This window comes from Ruditapes philippinarum, unplaced genomic scaffold (genome assembly GCF_026571515.1).
Source record: "Ruditapes philippinarum isolate M1 unplaced genomic scaffold, ASM2657151v2 ctg1319_1_1_1_1, whole genome shotgun sequence".
Lineage (NCBI taxonomy): Eukaryota > Metazoa > Mollusca > Bivalvia > Venerida > Veneridae > Ruditapes > Ruditapes philippinarum.
This window is the reverse complement of record NW_026866837.1, coordinates 270,935-293,648: the sequence shown is the minus strand read 5'-3', so window position 1 is coordinate 293,648 and position 22,714 is coordinate 270,935. Positions and strand designations below refer to the sequence as shown.

General features: G+C 33.9%; 3 protein-coding genes across 3 annotated transcripts; 2 read left to right on the top strand and 1 right to left on the bottom strand.

Annotated features, from left to right (window-relative positions):
• Window positions 1–1,744: 1,744 nt before the first annotated feature.
• LOC132733852 (delta(3,5)-Delta(2,4)-dienoyl-CoA isomerase, mitochondrial-like) lies at window positions 1,745–12,711 on the bottom strand. The gene is made up of 8 exons (XM_060720572.1): window positions 12,554–12,711; window positions 10,625–10,781; window positions 9,891–9,979; window positions 7,941–8,071; window positions 7,004–7,117; window positions 6,402–6,544; window positions 3,021–3,171; window positions 1,745–1,842 (listed from the first exon to the last, which is right to left on the bottom strand). Exons 1-8 carry the CDS (start codon window positions 12,582–12,584, stop codon window positions 1,747–1,749), a joined length of 912 nt encoding a protein of 303 aa, XP_060576555.1. The 5' UTR covers window positions 12,585–12,711; the 3' UTR covers window positions 1,745–1,746.
• A 138-nt stretch (window positions 12,712–12,849) lies between these two features.
• LOC132733851 (retinol dehydrogenase 14-like) lies at window positions 12,850–20,825 on the top strand. Its single transcript, XM_060720571.1, has 3 exons — window positions 12,850–12,996; window positions 15,900–15,966; window positions 19,667–20,825. Exons 2-3 carry the CDS (start codon window positions 15,915–15,917, stop codon window positions 20,620–20,622), a joined length of 1,008 nt encoding a protein of 335 aa, XP_060576554.1. The 5' UTR covers window positions 12,850–12,996; window positions 15,900–15,914; the 3' UTR covers window positions 20,623–20,825.
• LOC132733848 (salivary glue protein Sgs-4-like) lies at window positions 14,800–15,240 on the top strand. Its single transcript, XM_060720568.1, has one exon. It carries the CDS (start codon window positions 14,800–14,802, stop codon window positions 15,238–15,240), a length of 441 nt encoding a protein of 146 aa, XP_060576551.1.
• Window positions 20,826–22,714: the final 1,889 nt, after the last annotated feature.

Genomic DNA, 22,714 nt, shown 5'->3' with positions numbered 1-22,714 from the left:
ATTAAGTCTGATTTGTCAAGCATAAAAATCTGACAAAAAACAACAACAACCAAACAGAACTATTTTATGACAGTCAAACCTGTGTATGTGATCACAAAAGAGTTTATGACACCAGTCTATTTTCATTCAGCATTAAAAGTGAATTGTTTTTTGTGACACCATCATATCACTCTCCAATGAGCGGTTTATCTTACATTGAACCACCATCGTATAGGTAACATGGCGACTTTCCAGCTTTACTGGTGTAGGAAGACCTCAGGTGACCCTTTGTGCATTATTTAGGCATGAATGGGCACCTGAGTAGAACCACAGACGTTTGTAGAGTTGCTGGATAGCTTCCTCACATTTAAGAATCTAAATTCCCTGTCAGGATTCTAACCCACAGCTATTAGGGGCAAGTGGAATAACAGTACTTATTAGTTTCAGGCAATGGACCTGAGCAAGGACAACATAAATTGCCAGAACATGTTTCCTAATTTAGCATAAAGACCAGTAAGTATGCCATAACTATACACAACCCTTGCGGTAGCATACAAGCAACATAATTGTAATTTCTGTACAAGATTGACCTTTATATAAATACATTTGTTAAATGAACTTGCCCAGCATTGAATTTATGTCAGTTTGAATTTATGTCAGTTCTTATGGTAAAGGGTTTCAGTATCAAGAAGTTAATATTGAACAACCAACAACAGACTGCCTGACTTGTATAAAGTATGTGGTCTGGCCTGACTTTATACCAGTGGCATAGGTAAACACAAATCTGGGAAAAGGGTGATTCACCCAAAGCATTAATCGAAACAAATTTAATGAAAATTGCAGACTCAGTTTGATTGAGTTTGAATTTGTACATGAGAGTAAGTCAATATATACACAAAATGGGTAAACATCACTTTATACATACATAGTATTACAGAGAAAGGGAAATATAGTTGATATACAATAGCCTCATGATAATATTATGCAAATAAAATGTATTTAATACATTAGTGATCTTTTTCAACACAGGTTATATTTACATAGTTAAAGTATTTCAACAAAACAAAAGAATACTTTCTAACTTAGGCGACATTTTGGGGTTTCATGTTAAATGATGGCCTGATTACTTCAGGGATTAAAACTGCAAATTAAAGTAATTTTTAACAAAATAGTCAAAATTACTTGTTCAATTTGGTTGCACATTTTTCCATATTTCAAAGGTACCCCAAAAAATATTAAACCAATACTTAAATAACAAAAATTTTCATTCAATCCAATTAGCTTTTTTATTTTTAAAAGGATTATTTTATATTTTTATATGTTTCAAGTTTTTTAGTAGTGCCCGGGACTGCATCATCCATATTTCCATCATGTTTAAATTTAACAAAAATTTAAATTTTCATCCATTGGGGCATGATATTTAAAAAAAGATATGTAATCAAATACATTGTTTTAAAAAAAACTGGCTTTCACATAGATTTGCCATGTGAAGTTAAAAAACAAAAGAAAGCAACTGTTAATACAGTAAAAAATTTTAAATTTAATTAAAATTTAAAACCTTTTTTTTCATGTAAATACCCAAATTTTCTGGAAAATTTCACAAAGGCAGCATTTATACCCAAGTTATACCCCAAAGTACAACAAAATTTGGAGGATTTTTGGAGTGGTAACCCCAAAGGTTTAATCATTCTTAAATTTTTGACCGGCATTTCTAAATGATCCAGTGTAAGCTCCAACATACATTAAAATGTTTCACTTGTTTGCCTATCACAGTTTTGAGAATTTTGCTTCTTTTTTCTGCATCTGGGCCATTGCCGCCTCTGTCATGTCCGTACTTTGTAACATTGACTGGTTCCAGATTCCCTACAATTATAAATTGTGTTATACTCAGTACTAAGAAATAATAGTATTTATCATACCTCACATAATACTTAATATTATATAGCCTAATGTGATGTTGCAGGGTGTTATTTCGATTTATCATCCAGGAAATGAATATCACCCCATCAATAATTTTTTGCATTATTCTCCAGGGGCATGTAATCTATGTATTTATATAGACTTGAGAAAACGTTCTGTTCTAATTCTCTCCCCTGATGGAAACTAATGATGAAAACTGGCTCTCAAAGTAATGATGCATAGCAGTGAAAAATGACACTGAATTGTTGATTCCGTATAATAAAAAAAACCCAACATTTTCTCAGGATAAAAGTGCATATTAGCAACCCTTGAACTGAAATAACATCCTTGACCGATGTTATTTCGCTTCTCAGGTTGCTAATATGCACTTTTAGCCTGAGAGATGTGGTTTGTTATAATAACATACAAAAATACATTTCTGATTGTAAATAGTTTATATTGGGTGAACAATTTACATTTAATTTGGATGGGCTTAGGAAACTGCTCCTGGTGAATCCTATAATGAATACATGTAGTTTATGAAACTTTCTTTTTGTTCTCGCCTCCCTTGCTTAATATTCAACTTGATTTAATAGTGCAATTCTAAGAAGATATAAATTTCTATTTTGATTCTAACTTGCTCACAGAACTAGAATAAATAGAAACATTTTGAAGTACATCAAAGAATTTGGCCTAATGACATCATACAAGGTAATAATTTTCCTTTTTTAAGAATATACATAAATGGTAAATTTATCCATATAAACCTTTGTCTTAGTTAATATGGAAAATATGCAAATCATGCCTGAATATAAAACCCATGGCCGCATGGCGTAAGTTTCTACACAGAATCTAGTCCTAATTGCAACTTAACAATATTAAATGTGTTTGATTTTATCAACATTGCATTCATGTTGGATTTCCTTCAGATTTTTCATATCACTGGGTTCATAATAACCTTTGAACTTTGCTGTCCTCCACTTCATAACAATGTCGAAGCTGAATTATTACACATTGCTTTCAATAAAATGAAATAGCAAATTAAAAAGTGCAATTGGATGAAAAGAAGAAGATCAGTTGACAACATAACCTTGGTGATATATAGAGAACTTAAAACTATAAGCGAATGGTCTAAAACTTACAATATGTGCCAAACCCTCTTGAACAGAATGGTCCCTTGAGTACACCATACTTGTTTTGGTTCCCTGCACAGCTATAGGACTTTTACTGGCTATGAGAGCTGCGGTATCAAGTGCAGCACTAAGTAAGGAGTCCTTGTCAGGTAATATACGGCTATAAAATAAAATCCTTTTTAACTTCTATGAAATATTTCATTTTCAAGTACAATAATCAAGTAAAAGTTATTTAACATTTAACAGCATTTCTTTTCAAAGGTTTCGAAACCATGAAAAGTATGCGTGAATCAGTTCAATAAAACTCTTTTTGAGCCGTGTCATGAAAAAACCAACATAATGATTTTGCGACCAGTATGGATCCAGACCAGCCTGCGCATCCGCGCAGTCTGATCAGGATCCATGCTGTTCGCTATTGGATTTAATACTGGTTATAGAGTTTGTAAGCGAACAGCATGGATCCTGATCAGACTGCGCGGATGCGCAGGCTGGTCTGGATCCATGCTGGTCGCAAAGCCATTATGTTGGTTTTGTCATGACACGGCTCATTTTTCTTCCATGTTGGATAAACTGTGTCCTAAAATAATTAACTATTATTAATATTTTGATGTGCATCATACTACACTGCCAAGTCATTAATGTGTTGGACGAGTTATCTAAGGATTCAAAGCCTTGGGTTCAAACTCCAAAAATGGCTAGCCATTTTTTTCTTGAGCTAGATTTTAAACTTTACACTTATTGTTTACTTTAGTTAAATTAAAACTAAATTTCATTAATAACATTTTCATCTACATTATAAATTACTTAAAAATAAAGTTATAGATTTAGTAGAAACCTAACAAGAGCTGTCAGAAGGACAGCGCGCTCGACTTTTTTAGTGCTTGCCTATAAAACAAAACTTTGACAGTTAAGGGCACACAAGACTTTAACTAGGAATTTCTAAGTACAAATCAAGAAACATTTTCACAGAGTTATCTTCTCTTGCTTACAGATAGGTCTCATGATGGCACATAAGAACTCCAACTTCCAAAGTAATATCTCAAATGGTTAAGTCAACAAGTGGACAAGAATGAAAATCTTAACTGAGTTTCTAAGTCAAAAAGGGCCATAATTCAAATAAAATCCTTAACAGAATTACCTTCTCCTGCCCATGTTTTGGGACCATGATGGTAAAGGTGCCCTCACACATAAACCACGACCTTACTACGACCTGAAAACTAGTAAAATAGCATTTTTCTTTCGAAAATCGTTGGTTTTCTTTCAAATTTCTCTCGCAGACGGTCCGGGGCTCTGCAGTCTTGTGTTCAGTACGTTTTCTCTATGTCCTCAATACGACCCTTCTACGTCCATGGCGTTTCCACTGCGACTGTATTGCGTCCCCAAGGCGACCCCACGGCGATCATCGGCGACCCAGCTGCGACGGTGCTATGTTCTCTGCGTCCTTACGGCGACTCTCCGACGACTATTGCGTTTGTCCGGCGACTGTCCTGCGACTGTACGACGACCCTACTACGTTCTTGCTACGTCTATAAAAACAATACTTTTTACCAGTAAATTTCATTCTGAGTTCTGTTCATTCTGTTCATTCTGACCTTCAACGAGTGAAGACGTATATTTAATTAGTATTAAGTTAAATCATCCATATTATTCCAAAGATGAGAGGCGGACGAGGCAAAAGAACGAGGGTCTCTAAAGTGCTACAAGTTGACCCAGTCGCCGCTTCAGATATGCAGTTTGGTAGTGGTTCACAGTGTGTAGAAATAGCGTCGCCAAAGGTTTCCGAGCAATTTCTTGTAATTTCATCGGTGACTCTACGGCGTCCTTAGTACGAGTGTACTACGTCTATTGCGTTCTTATTTCGTCCTTACTACGATGTTGCTGCGACTATGGCGACTCCACTGAGATCCCACGGCGACCTAACTAGGACTCAGCAAGAACGCAGAGTTTCTGCGACTGTTTTGTGCATGTTCAAAATAGTCGCCGACGGTCTGCGACCTTGTGCGTCCTTGGGTTCCTCGCTACGACCTCGCTGCGTCCCTGCTGCGTCCATGGCGACTGTGCTGCGTCCTGGGTTGTAGCAAGGTCGCAGTAAGGACGCAGTAAGGTCGCGAGGTATGTGTGAGGGCAGTATAAACAAGTATTCCAACTTTCAAATTAATATCTCAAACAGTTCAGTCAAAAAGTGGACTGGTACTAAAAACTTAACCAAGATTCTAAGTCGATAAAAGGCCTTAATTTTTTAAAACAAATCCTTGACAGAGTTACCTTCTCTTGCGTACAGATGGGGGTAATGATGTGAAATAGCATTAAAAGTTTCAAAGCAATATCTCAAAGGGTTAAGGCAATAAGTGGATTTTACCCATATTCAATGTATTTTCTAAGTCAAAAAGGGGCATAATTCTGTCAAAAACCTTGACAGAGTTATGTCCTCTTGTCTGTTGATGAAGGTCGTGATGGTAAACAAGTATGGTCAGTTTCAAAGCAATACCTCCAATGGTTTTGAAATAAAGTGAGGTGGTACAAAAAACTTAACCAAGCTCAATACACTTTCTAAGTCAAAAAAGGGCCATAATTCTGTCAAAAACCTTGACAGAGTTATGTACTCTTGTCTGTAGATGGAGGTTATGATGGTGAACAAGTATGGTAAGTTTCAAAGCCATACTTGTAATACTTCTGAAATAAAGTGGGGTGGTACGAAAAACTTAACCAAGGTGTGACGCCAACGCTAACGCCGACGCCGACGCCGACGCCGGTAGGCGAGTAGGATAGCTCCCCTTTTAGAAAAGTCGAGCTCTCTCTCCTTATTATTTATTTATTATTACTTAGCACTGCTTGGTTCTAGGAACAGATTCAAGAGTGTGAAGGAAGCTGTAAGCTTATTGACACACTAAAATAACTTCTGTATAAAGTTATGTGCTTTATTATTTTATTACTTCAAGTATTTTGTTATACATGCTTATAATAGTAAATCCTTTTAAATAACACACATAACAACATTCAAAACTGCATGATATTCCATCATAATCAGAATGTATTTTACTTATTTAAGAAATAATATATCCCCCAAAGAATTATCGCTAAAAATAATCACTGGAGTCCGGATGCAAGAATTATATCACATGGGATAAAATCATTGAATGGGATATATTATTTCAATTCTAAAACAACATCAACAAATAAATGCTGCTGTACCAGATATAAAGCCAAAATGGGCCTCATTTGTTTATGTACTTATTTTCAGCACATCACATTTTTAATAATTATGTCGCATGTCAAATGGTTACGTCACCTGTGTAAATATAGAATGTCAACAGTGATTTTATTGCATAATAACACACACTTTCAGATCTTCTATATTCAGTAAGGAAACATGCGGGTTGTGAATATTACCTGATAAATCCCATTTGTTTGGCCTCATCAGCATAAAATTTTCGTGCAGTAAAAGCCAATTCTCTGGCATAACTATCATTTCCTATCACTTTTGGAAACCTTTGTAATGTTCCAAGATCTGCTGCTAAACCAAGATCTATTTCCTGAAAAAGATTAGAGAGAAGTTCATAGACATTCATATATGGGGAATTTAACTGATGATCCTTATATTTCATTTAAAATTTGTATGTATCCTATCTTTACCAGTTTTCTTTTTTAACGTGAAATATTAAAGTCAAATGTTCATTGCATTTGCAAAACATTTCATAAAACTTTTGAGAAGAAACTTTTTTTGTCATAGTATATATTTACCATTTTATTTCTACGAAAAGAAGATTCTTATTTCAATCTAATTAAACTTATTCTATCCTTTTTCAAAAAGAAATACAAAGAGTGTGAATGTTACTGCCATTGAATAGCACAGATTTATTGAATTTGATTATACATTTTGTACTTATTCTTTCCTTACTTAAATAAAATATACTTTTAAAAAGTATGAAATGTTATGTGGACCAAATAGTGCAAATTTATCTTACGATAAGTCTAGTATTATATAGATGTACCTTTATCTGGAACCAGGCATCCTCGGAACAGTATCTGATGTCACACGCTGATGTAAGATCAACACCCCCACCCACACAAGCACTGTGTATAGCTGCTATAACTGGCTTACTACACTATAATATAACCAAAATGTTTTGTTTACATACAGATATATACCAGTAATTCATTTACTTACAAAAAGAGTTAAATCTGTCATACTACCTTACAGATATAGTTTTAAGGCTTATACTTCTGGTACTGCATTTCTTGAACAGCACCATCTCTCTCTCAAATACTAAGAATACATTGTGTATTTACACTTATGGAATGTATAGTAAAACCAGGACGCAGATTGTTTATTAAAGTTCAAAACTCTTGCTTTATAATCAAGCTTTATTTAATATATACATGTATAAACATTTAAACTAGTAAAAATAAATACCTTTTCTTTATCCTTTCAATAATGTTAACAGTGAAATACGTTATGATTTTTAAGTCCTTGTTTAATATTAGTTTTTGATGCTTATTTAAAAGAAAATGTTCCATAAACATGTTTTCTAAAATATCTTTTAACCTGAATTTGTGTAATGGACTTGCTGTGCTTTGAATTTGGAACAGTCCACAGTGTCTATTCTAGGAGGGAAGATTGGGGGATTCACTCATATTTTTGAGAATTGAGAGGCAGGGGGAAAATTTTACCAAGAGAAAGAAGGAAAAAGATCAGCAAATGTAATAAATTCTCACTTTTCGATAAAGATCCATCCTAGATTAGACACTGAATCCATTAGAAATATATGGGATTCGAATACCAAAATACAAAAATTGCACTACCAACAGTTAAAGAGCGTGGTCAGACTGAACGAATGTGCAGGCTGGCCTAGCTCTATACTGGTGGCAATGGCCAATCACTTTAGGTTCCAGCAGGTTAAAGGTTAACATTATCATTACATTGATTACCTTTTCTATCTGATTAAAATCTTCTTGCCATTTTGTAAGAAATTTTCGCATTTGTGTTGCCTTCCGTCCAACATCTATGTCCTCATTTTCTCTTATAGCAATCACTGTGCCCAAATCCGTTAAGTCTAGTCCTGAAAATAGACATCTACTGACTGCTTTTACCTTTGTAAAATGTTGCATGAACTGACTGCTTCTATCTTTGTAAAATATTACGTGCACTGACTGTTTTTACCTTTGTAAAATTTTGAGTGAATTGACTGTTTTACCTTTGTGAAATGTTGAGTGCACTGACTGTTTTTACCTTTGTTAAATGTTGAGTGAATTGACTGTTTTACCTTTGTGAAATGTTGAGTGCACTGACTGTTTTACCTTTGTAAAATGTTGAGTGAACTTACTGTTTTTAACCTTTGTAAAATGTTGAGTGCATTGTTTTTACCTTTGTAAAATGTTGAGTTCACTGACTGTTTTTACCTGTGTAAAATGTTGAGTGAACTTGATTTTTCATTAATTACATTCTTTATATATAATTTTAAGGTAACTTATTTTTATATATTCATCTAGGGATAAGAGACCTAAAGTGGATCCTTCTAATTATATGTTTGATCGTTTAACAGATCAAACAGTTGATAAATTACCAGGATCTCTAAATGGCAAACAATTCATTGTACAAAATTGTAAGGTAAGTGTCAAAATGTTCTATAGCTGTATATAGGATCTGGATATATTTATCATGTTAACTGTGAATCGGGTGACCCGGGTTCGATTTCAAGACAGTGCAGGTCAGTTTCATTGTGATTGATCATGAAATCCTTTCTACGATCAATTGCACTGTACCTTTTTTCCTTCTGTAGCAGGGGTCGTTTTAGGACGGCTTCTAAAAAAAATTCTTTAAAATCATGAAGTTTTCCCCAAAAATTAAATTTACATCAAGTTTTTTCTTCCCCTTTTGCAATTATACCACTTAATTTTTCCCCAAAATTAAGGGCAGGGCTGCTTCCGCAACCTGTGAAAAAAAGCCCTGCAGTATAATACATGTACATGTATAAACATGTATATATGTACATGTACATTGTATATCTATATGTGATAAAGAGATGTCACAAGGATCACTAGTCACATGGATTTATTGCTTGACATTTTTTCATGTAATTTTGGCCATGGTGTTTGATATCTAAATAAGAGTCATGCTGCAATTTCACAAAGGGAAATAATTCAGTAAAATCTTGATATGTGCAAAACATATGTCTTTAGAAGAGTCCTACAAAAAATGACCATCAAGACATTGACAAAACATTTGAACAGACAAGTAATTCCTCAATTTAATTTTGTTTTTGATGTCATATCTTACATCATATAATTCATAACCTTCCCAATTGTGTGTATTTCTTCTGTTTTCACAAAACCAAGACCTTATTACATTGTTTTGGTTAGCAAAATGCAACTTTTCTACCTTTGTTAGACATTCCTTTGATACATAGAGGATATTGAATGAGTGTAGGTTAATACTAAATTTATTGAACATCATATTATGCGAGCCTCTGGTGAGCATAATATTGTTTTATTCAACGAGTTCAATAAATTTAGTATTGAATCTACACGAATATAATATTCTATTTACCACATATAAAAAATAAGAAGGGTAAACTGTTATCAAGAGTCATTTTTCTTTTTTGATGCGCCTATAGTGTAACGCTAACATTAGCGCGCTTTAACGCTATGTTTATAGCGCAAATGATGTGACGTCAAAGTGTTATTACACTAGTGTAATATCGTCTATTGTAATATCGTTTTTATTAAATGGCTTTATTACACTCCTGCGCCGCAGTTTATGTGATAAAATATAAAACTAATTTTATCTTTATTATGGTAAGGTGCCTTAAACAGGTCAATAGTCGTGTGACCTTGAAGACTAATGGTAACCATTGGCAACATGAACAATAGATACAATACCTGATGTAAATATTTTCCCTGCACCAGATAAAACTATCACCCTGCAGTCACTGTCATCTGATAGTTTCTGAAAGCATGTCCCAATCTCACTGCAATGACAACATTAACCTGCTATTAATTAAATTTCATGATCTAAAAACAATCATTTTTTATCTTTGAGACATTCTGGAAGAAATACTGACCATTTTAGGGAAAAGATGACCTAGTAGTTAAGGTGTCTGTCTGTTAAACAAACAAAAAAAAGTAGTTTAAGCCCAACTTCTAAGGTTCAACATCGACACCAGTACTACAGTAAGTTTGATCAAGACTGATTTAAATAAGCTATCAGGGACTGCATTTAGGGTGAAGTTGGGCAAAAACCTTGCCCTATTTGATCGGAAAAGCAAAATTCTAGTCCCCAAAATCTCTTATGTGTTAGTCCAAAATGGATATTTCACTACTCGATAAAATATTTAATTTTGCAATCTGATGTAATTAGCACACATGCAGAAGTGTGGTGGTAACCGACAGCTGAAAATAGTGCTTCGTTTAGTGAGCTAACAACAGTTTAGAGCCTCTGGTAAGAGCAGTCTGACCTGGCTCTTTACTGACGGCAAAGGCTTCCAGCAGAATAAGGGTTAAAAGGCTTCATGGTGTTATCTGATGCCAGGTATTGATAAAAACTTCAAATATGATACATTATTTCATACTCTTTATTTCTATTTTTAAAGTTGTCATTTTTCTTCATTTCTTACCTAAAGAAAGCACCATTCATTGCATTTCTTTTGTTTGGTCTGTTCATCTCCACATGGACCACATATTCCTTTGGTCTTGTCACGTTCAAGGTCGTGTATGACTCGCTCGACATAGCTCTCACAAGTAATGGCAGTATAGACTGGGGTCTGCTTATACCTGATCAACAAAACACAACTACACAGCAATTATATTGCAAAACAGATTTTTCAATTTAGTATGTGCTGTTTATTGGTAACCATGGTATCACAATCATTAAAATCTTCAAAACTTAAGCCATTTCATAATACATCCTTTAGTTTCTTCAAGCATATAAAAAGTCTAAATGAGTAATCTTTGTATATAAATTAAAAGCAACATTTGGAAAGGATCATGTACTATCATAAATCAGAAATGGTGATGCAAATCAAAAATACAATAAATAGAATAAATAAATAATTAACAGCATCAACATGAAGGACATATTATACATTTTAGGGGCAGGACATGAAATGGTTGCAAACTTAATTCAAGCGGGCGAAGTGGTTGCAAACTTGACAAAATGGGGACTGAGTCATCAAAAATTTATAACTCCAACTCATAATTATATTGTCCAGATAATTACATGTAAGTCCTAATTTTTATACTTTTGAATGTAATTTTAATTTTGCCTGCTTGAAGCAAATGTGCAACCACTTCATGTCCTGCCCCTGGTAATAGTAAGTTATTTTCTAACAGCTAAAGCCTAATTTATGCAGACATGACAAATAATATAATAAATCTGAATGATTCCTAGCAAATACTTGTATATTTGTATCCTGTTTTCAGGAATAAAAATGCAAGGCAATTCTGAACTATTATGGCTATGGAGCGAAAAAAATAACATCATGCATTTGTGGTTAAATCTATCTATCTTCCATTAATGTCAAACCCCTCACGGGATCTAGACATGACTGCATGTAAAAATTGCAAGAAAGTAGGAGTTGTTTTAGAAAAGAATAAAAGTAGAATATGACAAATGTTAAAAACAAGGGACTGAAAAACTAGGGTGAGACATTTTCTATGCATGCTATGGCTTAACTGAACTGTTCACAGGTATGGAGTAGGGCATCTGCAGGGTGTACATGGTTCAAGTGGTATACAGTCCTAGGAAAACAGGAAAGTTTATGATAGTCTGCGGTTGCTGTGAAAAATCAATAGCACAGGATTTGGACATGGTTGATGTTCGGCAGAAGGGTGTCACATTTTCTTTTCTGTGGATAGCATTCAGACCATGGTAAATCTTGTAGAAAAAGGCAAAACCAAGCATCTATAACTCTTGAGTTCCATTTTTTGAGTCCTAAGGCAGTGAAGCATGTATGTGACACTAGAGGTCTGACCATAATCTAGCATGATCCATCGGACTGAACTTCTTTGGACATTTTCAATTTGATCTATTTGTATTTTTGTGTAGGGATGACATTACTTGTGAACCATATACTCAAGCTGTGGACTGGGGTCTGATGAATGTCTGATAAGCAATGGACTGATTGTACTGTGATTTAAACTTTATGTTTCTGCTAAGAATCCTAGGAATTCGGAGGTTATGTACCATGGAGGAAACGTACAACTACATAAATGTAACATTTTTGGAGGTTACATAGATTTACCACATATATCCGAATTTAGTTTATGTAACCGGGATATAGAAAAAGTTAATAAAGGGATAATAATTAAGGGATAATGGCAAATTCTGTATTCTTCAAATTTTGATCTATTGTATTATTTGATTGTAAAAAATTATAATTTAATTAAAATAATCAACACAACAGTGTCAGTGATAAAGACAAACTTCAGCTGATAAAAGACTCCTGTAAGGGCACAGGGGAAATATATCAGCTACTGTAGGGCAGTTCATTGGCACATGCACGACATCAATTACGCATAGTCTCTTTACAATACAACATACATACCTTTGACAAAGTGTCTTCTCACACTAAACATGTTATCAGTGTCTCTCAAACACTACACAGACCAAAATACGGAAGTTCAAAATCTGTAACGTTGTTCTGGTGGTTGTTCTGTTTGATTCTTGGTTTCAAATAAATTTCAAAATGGATGAACCGAGTAAAATTTCGTATGTGCTATGTTATTAACACGTGTCAAATGTATACACGATTTACAATGTATGTTTTAATGTCTCTTTTTATTTTTTAGATAATAGTATTATAGCCTATGAGTTTGTCAAATCTATTTGAGGTCGGTGAATATTTTCCCATGCAATGAATTTTAATCAATCAAGCCTAATATTCCGGTGTCGGGGTAGATTTTAACCTTGCCGGTCATTGTATTATTTTATTTTCCAGATTCAACCGCTCCAAAGTATTATAACTAAGAAAGATACTGTCACTTTATTGTGAGTATATCTATTGATACATAAATTCCTTTCACCCTTGGATCACGATTGTCAACCGGGATGAAGATTGTCAACTACTTGCAAATTTTAACCAAATTGATAAAATTATCATAATCTACCATGTCCATGAATACATTTTAGTCCAACTAATTGTACGCGTTCAGATATTATGCTATTTTGTGTATGGGCAATATCGCTCCTCTGACCCAGAACAAAAATATCTGAGAATCTAGCTTTGGCATGTCAAATGCGTCAAAATATTTTGACAGTACTAGAATACAATTATCTTAGTCACAATATTTCAACTGCTAGATAGACCAATTTTGCAATCTGATACAAAGACATATATCATACATGTATTACATAGAGATGTCGGTCTTTACAAAGGGCGACCATCATCTATATAATAAAAAGCCCAAAAGCCCACAATTTGTTTGGCTCAATTATACCTTACATATGTAGCAGCCTTTTATAATTTACCACATTAAAATGACTTGGTAACAGAATCTTTGTATTACTAATAAGGAGTCTAATAAATTCATTATGTATGGTAAACTTTGAGCATGTTCTTCAATTTTACTTCTGATCACTATAGCTAGTGTCCTTATCGAGACATAGAGACATCAATAACCTGATACTCATCTGACATACTTCAACATAGTCCCAGGACTCGCGCAACTGGGCAACTTAGTAGCTTAAAGTTTCTTAACTGTGCCGAGTTTGAACATCAAAGCGAAATTGACTTCACCATGCTTTTTTTCTTACTGCATGTACTAATCTTTACGTATCACACAATGCTTGTCAATAAATCTAATCCTCGCCTCCAGGTGCAACTTGTTACTGCCGATAATTGACCACAATTAACACATTTATGACATGATATGCAGATCAATCCGAAATGATTGCCCTCTATTTTGCAGATCAAAACATCACAATAAATTGGGCATAAATTTGACACCTGCAAATTTTTAATCAGCCAGTTTAAAAAGTTTACACCTGCAATTAGTCTTACCATATTTGACAGTAACTACACACAATGTCAAACGGACCATGTAAATTTACTTATAAATAAATAGACAACAGTGGCTTTATACTGTTAGTTTGCATCGAGTTAAAAGTCAGCAGCTTCTTTGATGTTCTTTGAATAGCGGTCACAAAAAAAAAAAGATTGAAGGTCGGTAATTTTTGGTTTTATTTCATTGAAAAGACAGACCATCAGATGATTACCACTTGATTTCTGTCCATTTACTTTAGGCCTTAACCCCCTTATATCTAATTATTAATGCAAAATAAGACTTGTTGAATTAAAAAAAAATACTAAATATAAAAAAAAAAAAAAAAATCTGCATTTAATATTACTGAGTAAATAGATGAAACATCTTTTTATAGATCAACTCAATGCGCCATATTTCTTCAAACTTCTCCCTGATAGGAGCTGAGGGAGAAGTCACTGCTGGGGGAGAAGTCACTTCTCCCTAAAATTTTGGTCTAGCTAGAGCCCTGAGTCCTATAAATATGACATTGCTTTGAGATACTTTTAATTTCCTTCTTGGCAGAGATACATCGCGCGTGACCATCAATCATAAACTATAACAAGCCTGTAACATCTAATATGTTAGACTAGCTTGAATGGTCCAAGCAACATCCTGACGATTCAAAATGCTGTTTGACAAAGCAAAGTGATGTAACAATTGGAAGCAACAGCCGACAATAGTGTAAAGTAAAGAGTGAAACATTATGTTAATGTCGCTTCCAATTGTTGAGTGTGACTTCCCATTATCCAGCCTTTATTGCACTGTTGTGATGTCACTTCACAGTGTCATAGTCTGTATTTCTGCTGACTGGGAATGCCCAAGTGACCCACCACAATGCCCAAGTGGCACACCACAATGCCCAAGTGACCCACCACAATGCCCAAGTGACCCACAGCATTGCCCAAGTGACCCAAGGCATTGCCCAAGTGGCACACCACAATGCCCAAGTGACCCACCACAATGCCCAAGTGACTCACCGCATTGCCCAAGTGACCCACCACATTGCCTAAGTGACCCACCACACTGCCCAATTTACCCACCACACTGCCCAAGTGACCCACCACAATGCCCAAGTGACCCACCACAATGCCCAAGTGACCCACCACATTACCCAAGTGACCCACCACAATGCCCAAGTGACCCACCGCAATGCCCAAGTGGCACACAAGAATGCCACTGGTCACTTGAGACTATGAAGGGTCATTATTAAATTTTATAATATTTTTGTTTTGCAATGAGAAACAACACTATAGATTTTTTTTAATGATTTATATTCATATAACATATTGTATATCAAAAGTGAATTGACAGCCTCCTAATATTATAATGAATAATTGATTGTTGAACTTTTGTTATTGTATCATCTGATGTAAGAAATATATTTAAAAGTGCAGCGATAGTGAAAGCTAGATTTTGAAAATGTTTTTACTGATATTTGGAAAATACGTTTCACTGATATCCAGATAGTGTTTACTTTTTAAGAAAATATCTCTTTTTTACACATCAATCCATTTTTCCAGGTATCTCAACTCATGTGCTCTTTGGGAAAGGAATTTATAAACACCTTTAATAATCACTGAGATAGACTTAATGGTACAATGAATGTGTCACTTGTGTGTGATAAAATATATTGCCTGTTCTTTTCTTACTTCAGGTAACATTTTAATTGATGAAAGGGACCTTCTATCTTATGCCTATAAATGAGTAAACCAAAACTGGCATTTTTGTGCATGTACAATGCAGCTCCATTATCAGTTCACAAAATAATGAGAGACTATGAAACTGTTATCAGAGAAATCAAGCAATAATTATTTTTTGTCTTTAGTAATTCTTGAAGGTTTATATATCTAATACATTTCTTGTTTTCAGACTAGAAAGTGAGTCATGTCTTGGAAAGGTAACATACAGAATGCTGCATTATGTGTTGGAATTGCAGGTATTGGTTTTATAGTTTCCATTGGCTTACAAATTTTACTTGTTGCTTGTTTCAAATTCAAAATATTGGATAATGATAAGGAATTTAAGTCTGTTTCTTAGCACATGATTTTATTTATTAAAGTCTGTTTCTTAGCACATGATTTTATTTATTAAAGTCTGTTTCTTAGCACATGATTTTATTAGTCCCCTACCGGTTTACCGGAGGGGACTTTAGGTTTACCCTCCGTCCGTCTGTCCGTCTGTCCGTCCGTCCGTCCGTCCGTCTGTCCGTCCGTCAGTCCGTCCGTCCACAAAACTGGATCCCGCGATAACGCAAAAAGTACTGAAAATATTTTAATGAAACTTGATATATGCATAGATGGCAGTATGGAGATTATGCACGTCTTTTTCTTTTCTTCCTATGTTGAAAATTCTGGTTGCTATGGCAACAAATAGGCTGAAAATATGGCAAATTTTACACATAACCTGGATCCCGCGATAACGCAAAAAGTACTGAAAATATTTTTATGAAACTTGATATATGGATAGATGGCAGTATGGAGATTATGCACGTCTTTTTCTTTTCTTCCTGTGTTGAAAATTCTGGTTGCTATGGCAACAAATAGACTGAAAATATGGCAAATTTTACACATAACCTGGATCCAGTCATAACACAAAAAGTACTGAAAATATGTTTATGAAACTTGACATATGGGTAGATGGCAGTATGGAAATTATGCACATCCTTTTTTATCTTTCCTATGTTGAAAATTCTGGTTGCTATGGCAACAAATAGGCTGAATTTCAAGATTTCTGATTCTAGTTTTTAAGTTTTTTCACTCTAAGTTCTTTATTTCTTAAGGTATTTTCTTCAAACTTTAAATATAAGTTGCTTGTCATCAACCACATCATATGTGACAAGGTTTACAACTCTAGCACAAAATTTATCAGAATTACCTCCCTTGAACTTAAAATTTTCATGAAAAAAACATTGTTTTTTTTAATAACTTCTTTTTCTGAATGTATCTACTTCAAACTTCGTATAAATGTTTTTATTGTCACTCAACATTTGTGAGTATTCAATACTCTAGCAAGGCTATTTCCAGAATTATGCCCCTTTTGAACTTAGACTTTTTTTTGAGAAATTGGTAATTTTTACTCCAACTTCTTCAATCATGATAGGATTTTGAAAATGTTATATTTTGATAACAGGGATGTTTAAAAAATAACTTTAGAGTGTCCTTCAGTCCGTCTGTCTGTACATAAAAACTGTTTCCTGTGATCACTTTTAAAGAACTTTTTCAACAAATTTACTTAAAATAGGAACATAAGTGAATGGCCAATGGCCCTTCAGAATTTTGCTTGGGCTCTTACCGGTAGGGGACTTATGGATTGCTTGCAATACTATGATAATTGCTTGTTTATGAAACTTTCCTTTTAACAATCCAAAACACTTTACTATATCCACCCTAGTAGAGCTGTGGGCAAAATTAAACTTCTTTTGCTCACTGGTAAGGTGGCAATTGTCTGTAAATGGTACAAGCAAAATTGATGAAAAGCTATAAGCTGAATCCCCTAAAAGGTGAAATGCTTGCGGACAGTCCTTTTGCAAATGGTCATGCAAGGAACTATTCCTGAAAATTTTTGCGCCATAAACTGATCCAGGGTATGCGAAATACACATCCAGAAATTTAAGACAGCTGTCACATACACCCTGGAGGTGAAATGCAATAAAATCCCTAAATTCAGAAGGTCCTGTTATTGGAATATATGGCACCAATAACCCTTGAGAAACCCTGTCTTTGGAAAAACCTGTTGACTATATCTCCATATTGTTGCTTGTCAGGCCATGATATAAGTTTGGGGAAGAATGTTTTCACTTCTCAGTATATTGCAGAAATTTCCCAAGTAATAATGTAGAGAGCCTTTACTCTTGCCATAAAGCAGGGAAATTAAACTTTCACTTGGTGTTCCAATGATAATCGATTATGATAAATAAAATATCAGTCTCGTGGAACAAGGTCTCCATGGTACAAAGTCTTAAGAATTCTGTTTCGATACTGACAATGTTGTCCTGGCATTTTAAATCTCACTTTTGATATTAAATTTGTTTGCTAATATTTCAATTTTGTTGTGTCAATAATTTTGTTTACAGCGTTTGATGAAATTAAAGTATTTTTACTCAAAATGACACTCTTGTCATAGTTACGGAAATGTGCTAGAAACAAAGGATAGCTGAAAATGGCACAGTTTCTTCCACATAGTTTGAAATCCTGGCAGTTCCAAGCAATACAGCTCGTTTTCTTGTCCTGAGAGCAAGAACCTTGGCTACAGGGTCACTTTTATTAATTTCAATATTATCTGCTAACTCATCAAATACAACTTGTAATTATGCTCCCCGAAAAATTTCGGGGGAGCATATAGTCGGCGCCTTGTTCGTCTGTCCGTCCGTCCGTCCGTCAGTCCGTCCACAAAACTGGATCCCGCGATAACGCAAAAAGTACTGAACATATTTTTTTTAAAACTTGATATATGGATAGATGGCAGTATGGACATTATGCACGTCTTTTTCTTTTCTTCCTATGTTGAAAATTCTGGTTGCTATGGCAACAAATAGACTGAATTTCAAGATTTAGTTTTAACATTTTTTCACTATAAGTTCTTTATTTCTTAAGGTATTTTCTTCAAACTTTAAATATAAGTTTCTAGTCATCAACCACATCATATGTGACAAGGTTTTCAATTCTAGCATAAAATTTATCAGAATTTCCTCCCTTGAACTTAGAATTTTCATGAAAAAAATATTGTTTTTTTTTTTTAATAACTTCTTTTTTTCTGAATGTATCTACTTCAAACTTCATATCTATGTTTCTTATTATCACTCAACATTTGTGAAAAAGTTCAATACTCTAGCTAGACTATTTATAGAATTATGCTCCTTTTCAACTTACACTTTTTTTGAGAAATTGGTAATTTTTACTCCAACTTTTCAATCATTAAAGGATTTTCTTCAAACTCCCACATCATAATAATATGACAAGTTTTATAAATCTAGCATCCATATTTCCAGAATTATCTCCTCTTTAAACTTTGAATTTTTCTCATTTATTCTTTTCACTTTCTTTTACTTCAAATTAAAAAAAAACATTCATTATCAACACCTTCATTACTAATTGTTCTTTGTTACACTCACATCATGTATGACGTCTTGCATCTTTATTTCAAGAGTTATCTCCTTTTTAAGAATTTTGCTTTTAAAAATGTTATATTTTGATAACAGGGATGCTTAAAGAAATAACTTTAGAGTGTCCTTCAGTCCGTCTGTCTGTCTGTACATAAAAAACTGTTTCCTATTATCACTTTTAAAGAACTTTTTCAACAAATTAGAAACATAAGTGAATGGCCCTCCAGAATGTTGCTGGGGTTCTAACCGGTAGGGGACTTATGGATTGCTTGCAATACTATGATAATTGCTTGTTTATTAAAGTGCTCCTTTATTTTTTTGCATTTTTTTATGTTTCTATAAATAATCTTGTAAAGAACTTGGTAGTTACTTGAGACTAAACATAATATAGGACATTTACCGATCTGAGTCTCGATATGACTGAAATATTGCCATAAACACAAACAAACAAACAATAAAGAATGTTATTTGGATTTTTAACCCCTCTGAAATGTTTCTTTATATTTCTAAATTATATTTTATATTCTAATTCCAGGAGTGACTTTATTGGCAGTAAGGCGAGCTGTTTTGTATTTTCGAACTCGATGTCCAAGTAGAGCTCTTATGGTTGGTAAAACTGTTATTGTTACAGGAGCGAACTGTGGTATTGGGTACGAGACTGCCCTGAATCTTGCAGGCAGGAAAGCTAGGGTTATCCTAGCATGTAGAGATCTAGGTAAAGCTCAAACAGCAGCGACCAGGATAAGTAAAATTACCGGAAACACTGATGTATTGGCAAAAAAGTTAGACTTGGCATCACTCAAATCTGTACGGGAGTTTTGTAGTGATGTCAACAAAACTGAACCCAAACTAGATGTTCTTATAAACAATGCTGGTGTCATGAATTGTCCATTTTCTCTGACTGAAGATGGTTTTGAAAACCATTTAGCTGTGAATCATTTCGGAAACTTCTTGCTTACAAACTTATTAAAAGACTTACTTTACAAAGCAGAAGACAGCAGGGTAGTTTTTGTGTCGTCTGCTCTTCATAAATATGGTACAGTGAGATTGGAAAACCTCAACAGTGAAGAAAACTACAAACAAGGAAAACCGTATGCTGACAGTAAATTAATGAATCTCCTTTTCGCAAGAGAATTTCATAACAGATTTGGAAAAGATGGTAAAATTTGTGTATACTCAATGCATCCTGGCATGGTTAGAACAAGACTTGGACGATACACCATATTGTACAACCGATACTTTCAGATTTTCGGATTCCCTCTGTATGCCTTACTTTACTCATTGTATTTTTTGTTGATCAAATCAGCACGAGAAGGCTGTCAGACCGTGGTGTATTGTGCTGTTGCCCCAGAACTTCAAGGTCAATCTGACTGTTACTATGGTAACTTCAAGAAGGAGCCTTGGAGTAAGCCAGCTAGTGACCTTGACCTTGCAAAGAAAGTTTGGGAAATCAGTGAGGACAAAATAAAATGTTCAGACAAAATGCAATAGATTAATTTAAAACTTACAAGCTAAGCAACTTCTAATGTAATTCTATAACATATCTTGATAAGTACATGTATGCAATTTTGATCATGACACAATTATCCACACTGTTTGTTAACATATTCACAGATGCATTCAAAGTTGTTATTTAAAAAGAAAAGAAGAAATGAAAACAAGTTGTTACTTAAATCTGTTAACTTAGTGATATATGTATATATACATTTTTGTATATATATATATATATATATATATATATATATATATATATATATATATATATATATATATATATATATATATATATACTTTTTTTAATGCTGGATGTTTGTAACATCAGTTTTCATTTGACAGTCATAATGTTTATATTTTCTTATATTCACAACTGCATCAGATTTATGAATTAGTATCAATTTTAATCAAAGGTAGAAATTGTTGAGAATTATTTATTTCATGCTTTTCAGTGTTTTACAGAAATATATCAGTGAGATATAAACTGATAATTTCACTGTTTGAAACAGTGAAATTATCAATTTGATATTTTCACTGTTTTGAATTTAAGCCATTTTCGTTGTTTCAGTATTATACCAGCTTGCACATGTACTGAAAACCAACTTAATGATGTGACATAGTAAATGACGTCACATTGCATAATTATTTGGTGCACTTTTCATTTAGTACTAGGTTAAAATGTCTTTTTAAATGTTTCTTTGCATATAATAAAAAGAAAATTTGTTTAGTTTAGTGAAAGATGGAAATATATTTCACCTCGTGAACACCAAAAGTTCATATTTCACTTGTGGCTGCGTCACTTGTGAAATAAACCTTTTGATGCTCACTTGGTGAAATATATTCTGATCTTACACAGAACTAAACAAAAATCCTCTATATATTTATTATTAAGACTTTTAACATGTTATATCATTATATGGCTAACATTAGCTGCGGCTGTATATTAATGGCTGTTAGCTATATAACCCTAACCTAACAAAGTGGGTTAATGGTGGGGTTATATAAGCTTAAACCTGTATGTTATAAAGATTTTTGACAGGTTATATGGCCCTATAGAAACAGTTGTTTTGAAATGTAGCAATGGTTATATTGCAAACAACCATTTATATATGGCCACGTAACCTGTCAGAAATATTGATAGCAAATATTTTTATATTGAAACATTGAAATGAATTCTTAACATCGAAAAGCATTGACTTTTAAATAAATTAAAAAATATGCATTATTGAGCTGAAGTTGCACTTTAAATCTATGCAATTTGATTTTATCTTCATATTTTTGGAATGTTGCTATTATTTTTGTCAGTTAATATATATACACTATATGAATGTTTAGGTGTGTATGTGCGTTCGTGTGTGCGTGCATATGCGTTTGTTAGATGTTTATGTACTACTATTTATATATATTTTTTATGTCCAATTGATATGTTAACTATAATGATAATGTAGTTCTGCAAAATTAATAAATATGAGAAATAATTTCTTTTACTGTTTAGGTCCTACTCGCCCCAGCGTCCAGATTTCAGATTAAAGTTTTGGTGTAGTAAAATATTTTTTCACCTTTGTAACTTGCTTGTATACATAAACGGCTCGAAATTTTGTCATCAAATTGAGACCTATTCATAAGTCAAAGTCCTGATGGGTCGAAGTTTACGCAAGTCCCTACAACTTCGATTTACCGAAGTTCTACATATTTATTTCTTAAGGGATCACATTCGTACTTCAAATATAATTATGTTCCTAATTTTTCTCTCATAGTTTTGTCGTCCTTACTGCGTCCACTATTTTATTAGTCGAATTCGCTGTCTCCTGTGACAGCTCTTGTTACCTTTTACTGTGTATCAGAATGCTCGTTGCAGAGTGTTCAGTAAGTAAGAATGTAAAGCCTTCATTTCCTGAGGCAACACAGTTGGGCAAGCCCAGTAAGCCTCAGTGGTAAAAGTCACTTACTTAATCACTTATTCCTTTCAGCTGTGGACTCAAATCCCTGCTGTTGGTCCAACTAGCTCAATTACTACCTCATACATGAAAATTGTGCAGAATGATACCTACAACAAGGGGAATTACATTTACAGTGTCCGTGTGACTTA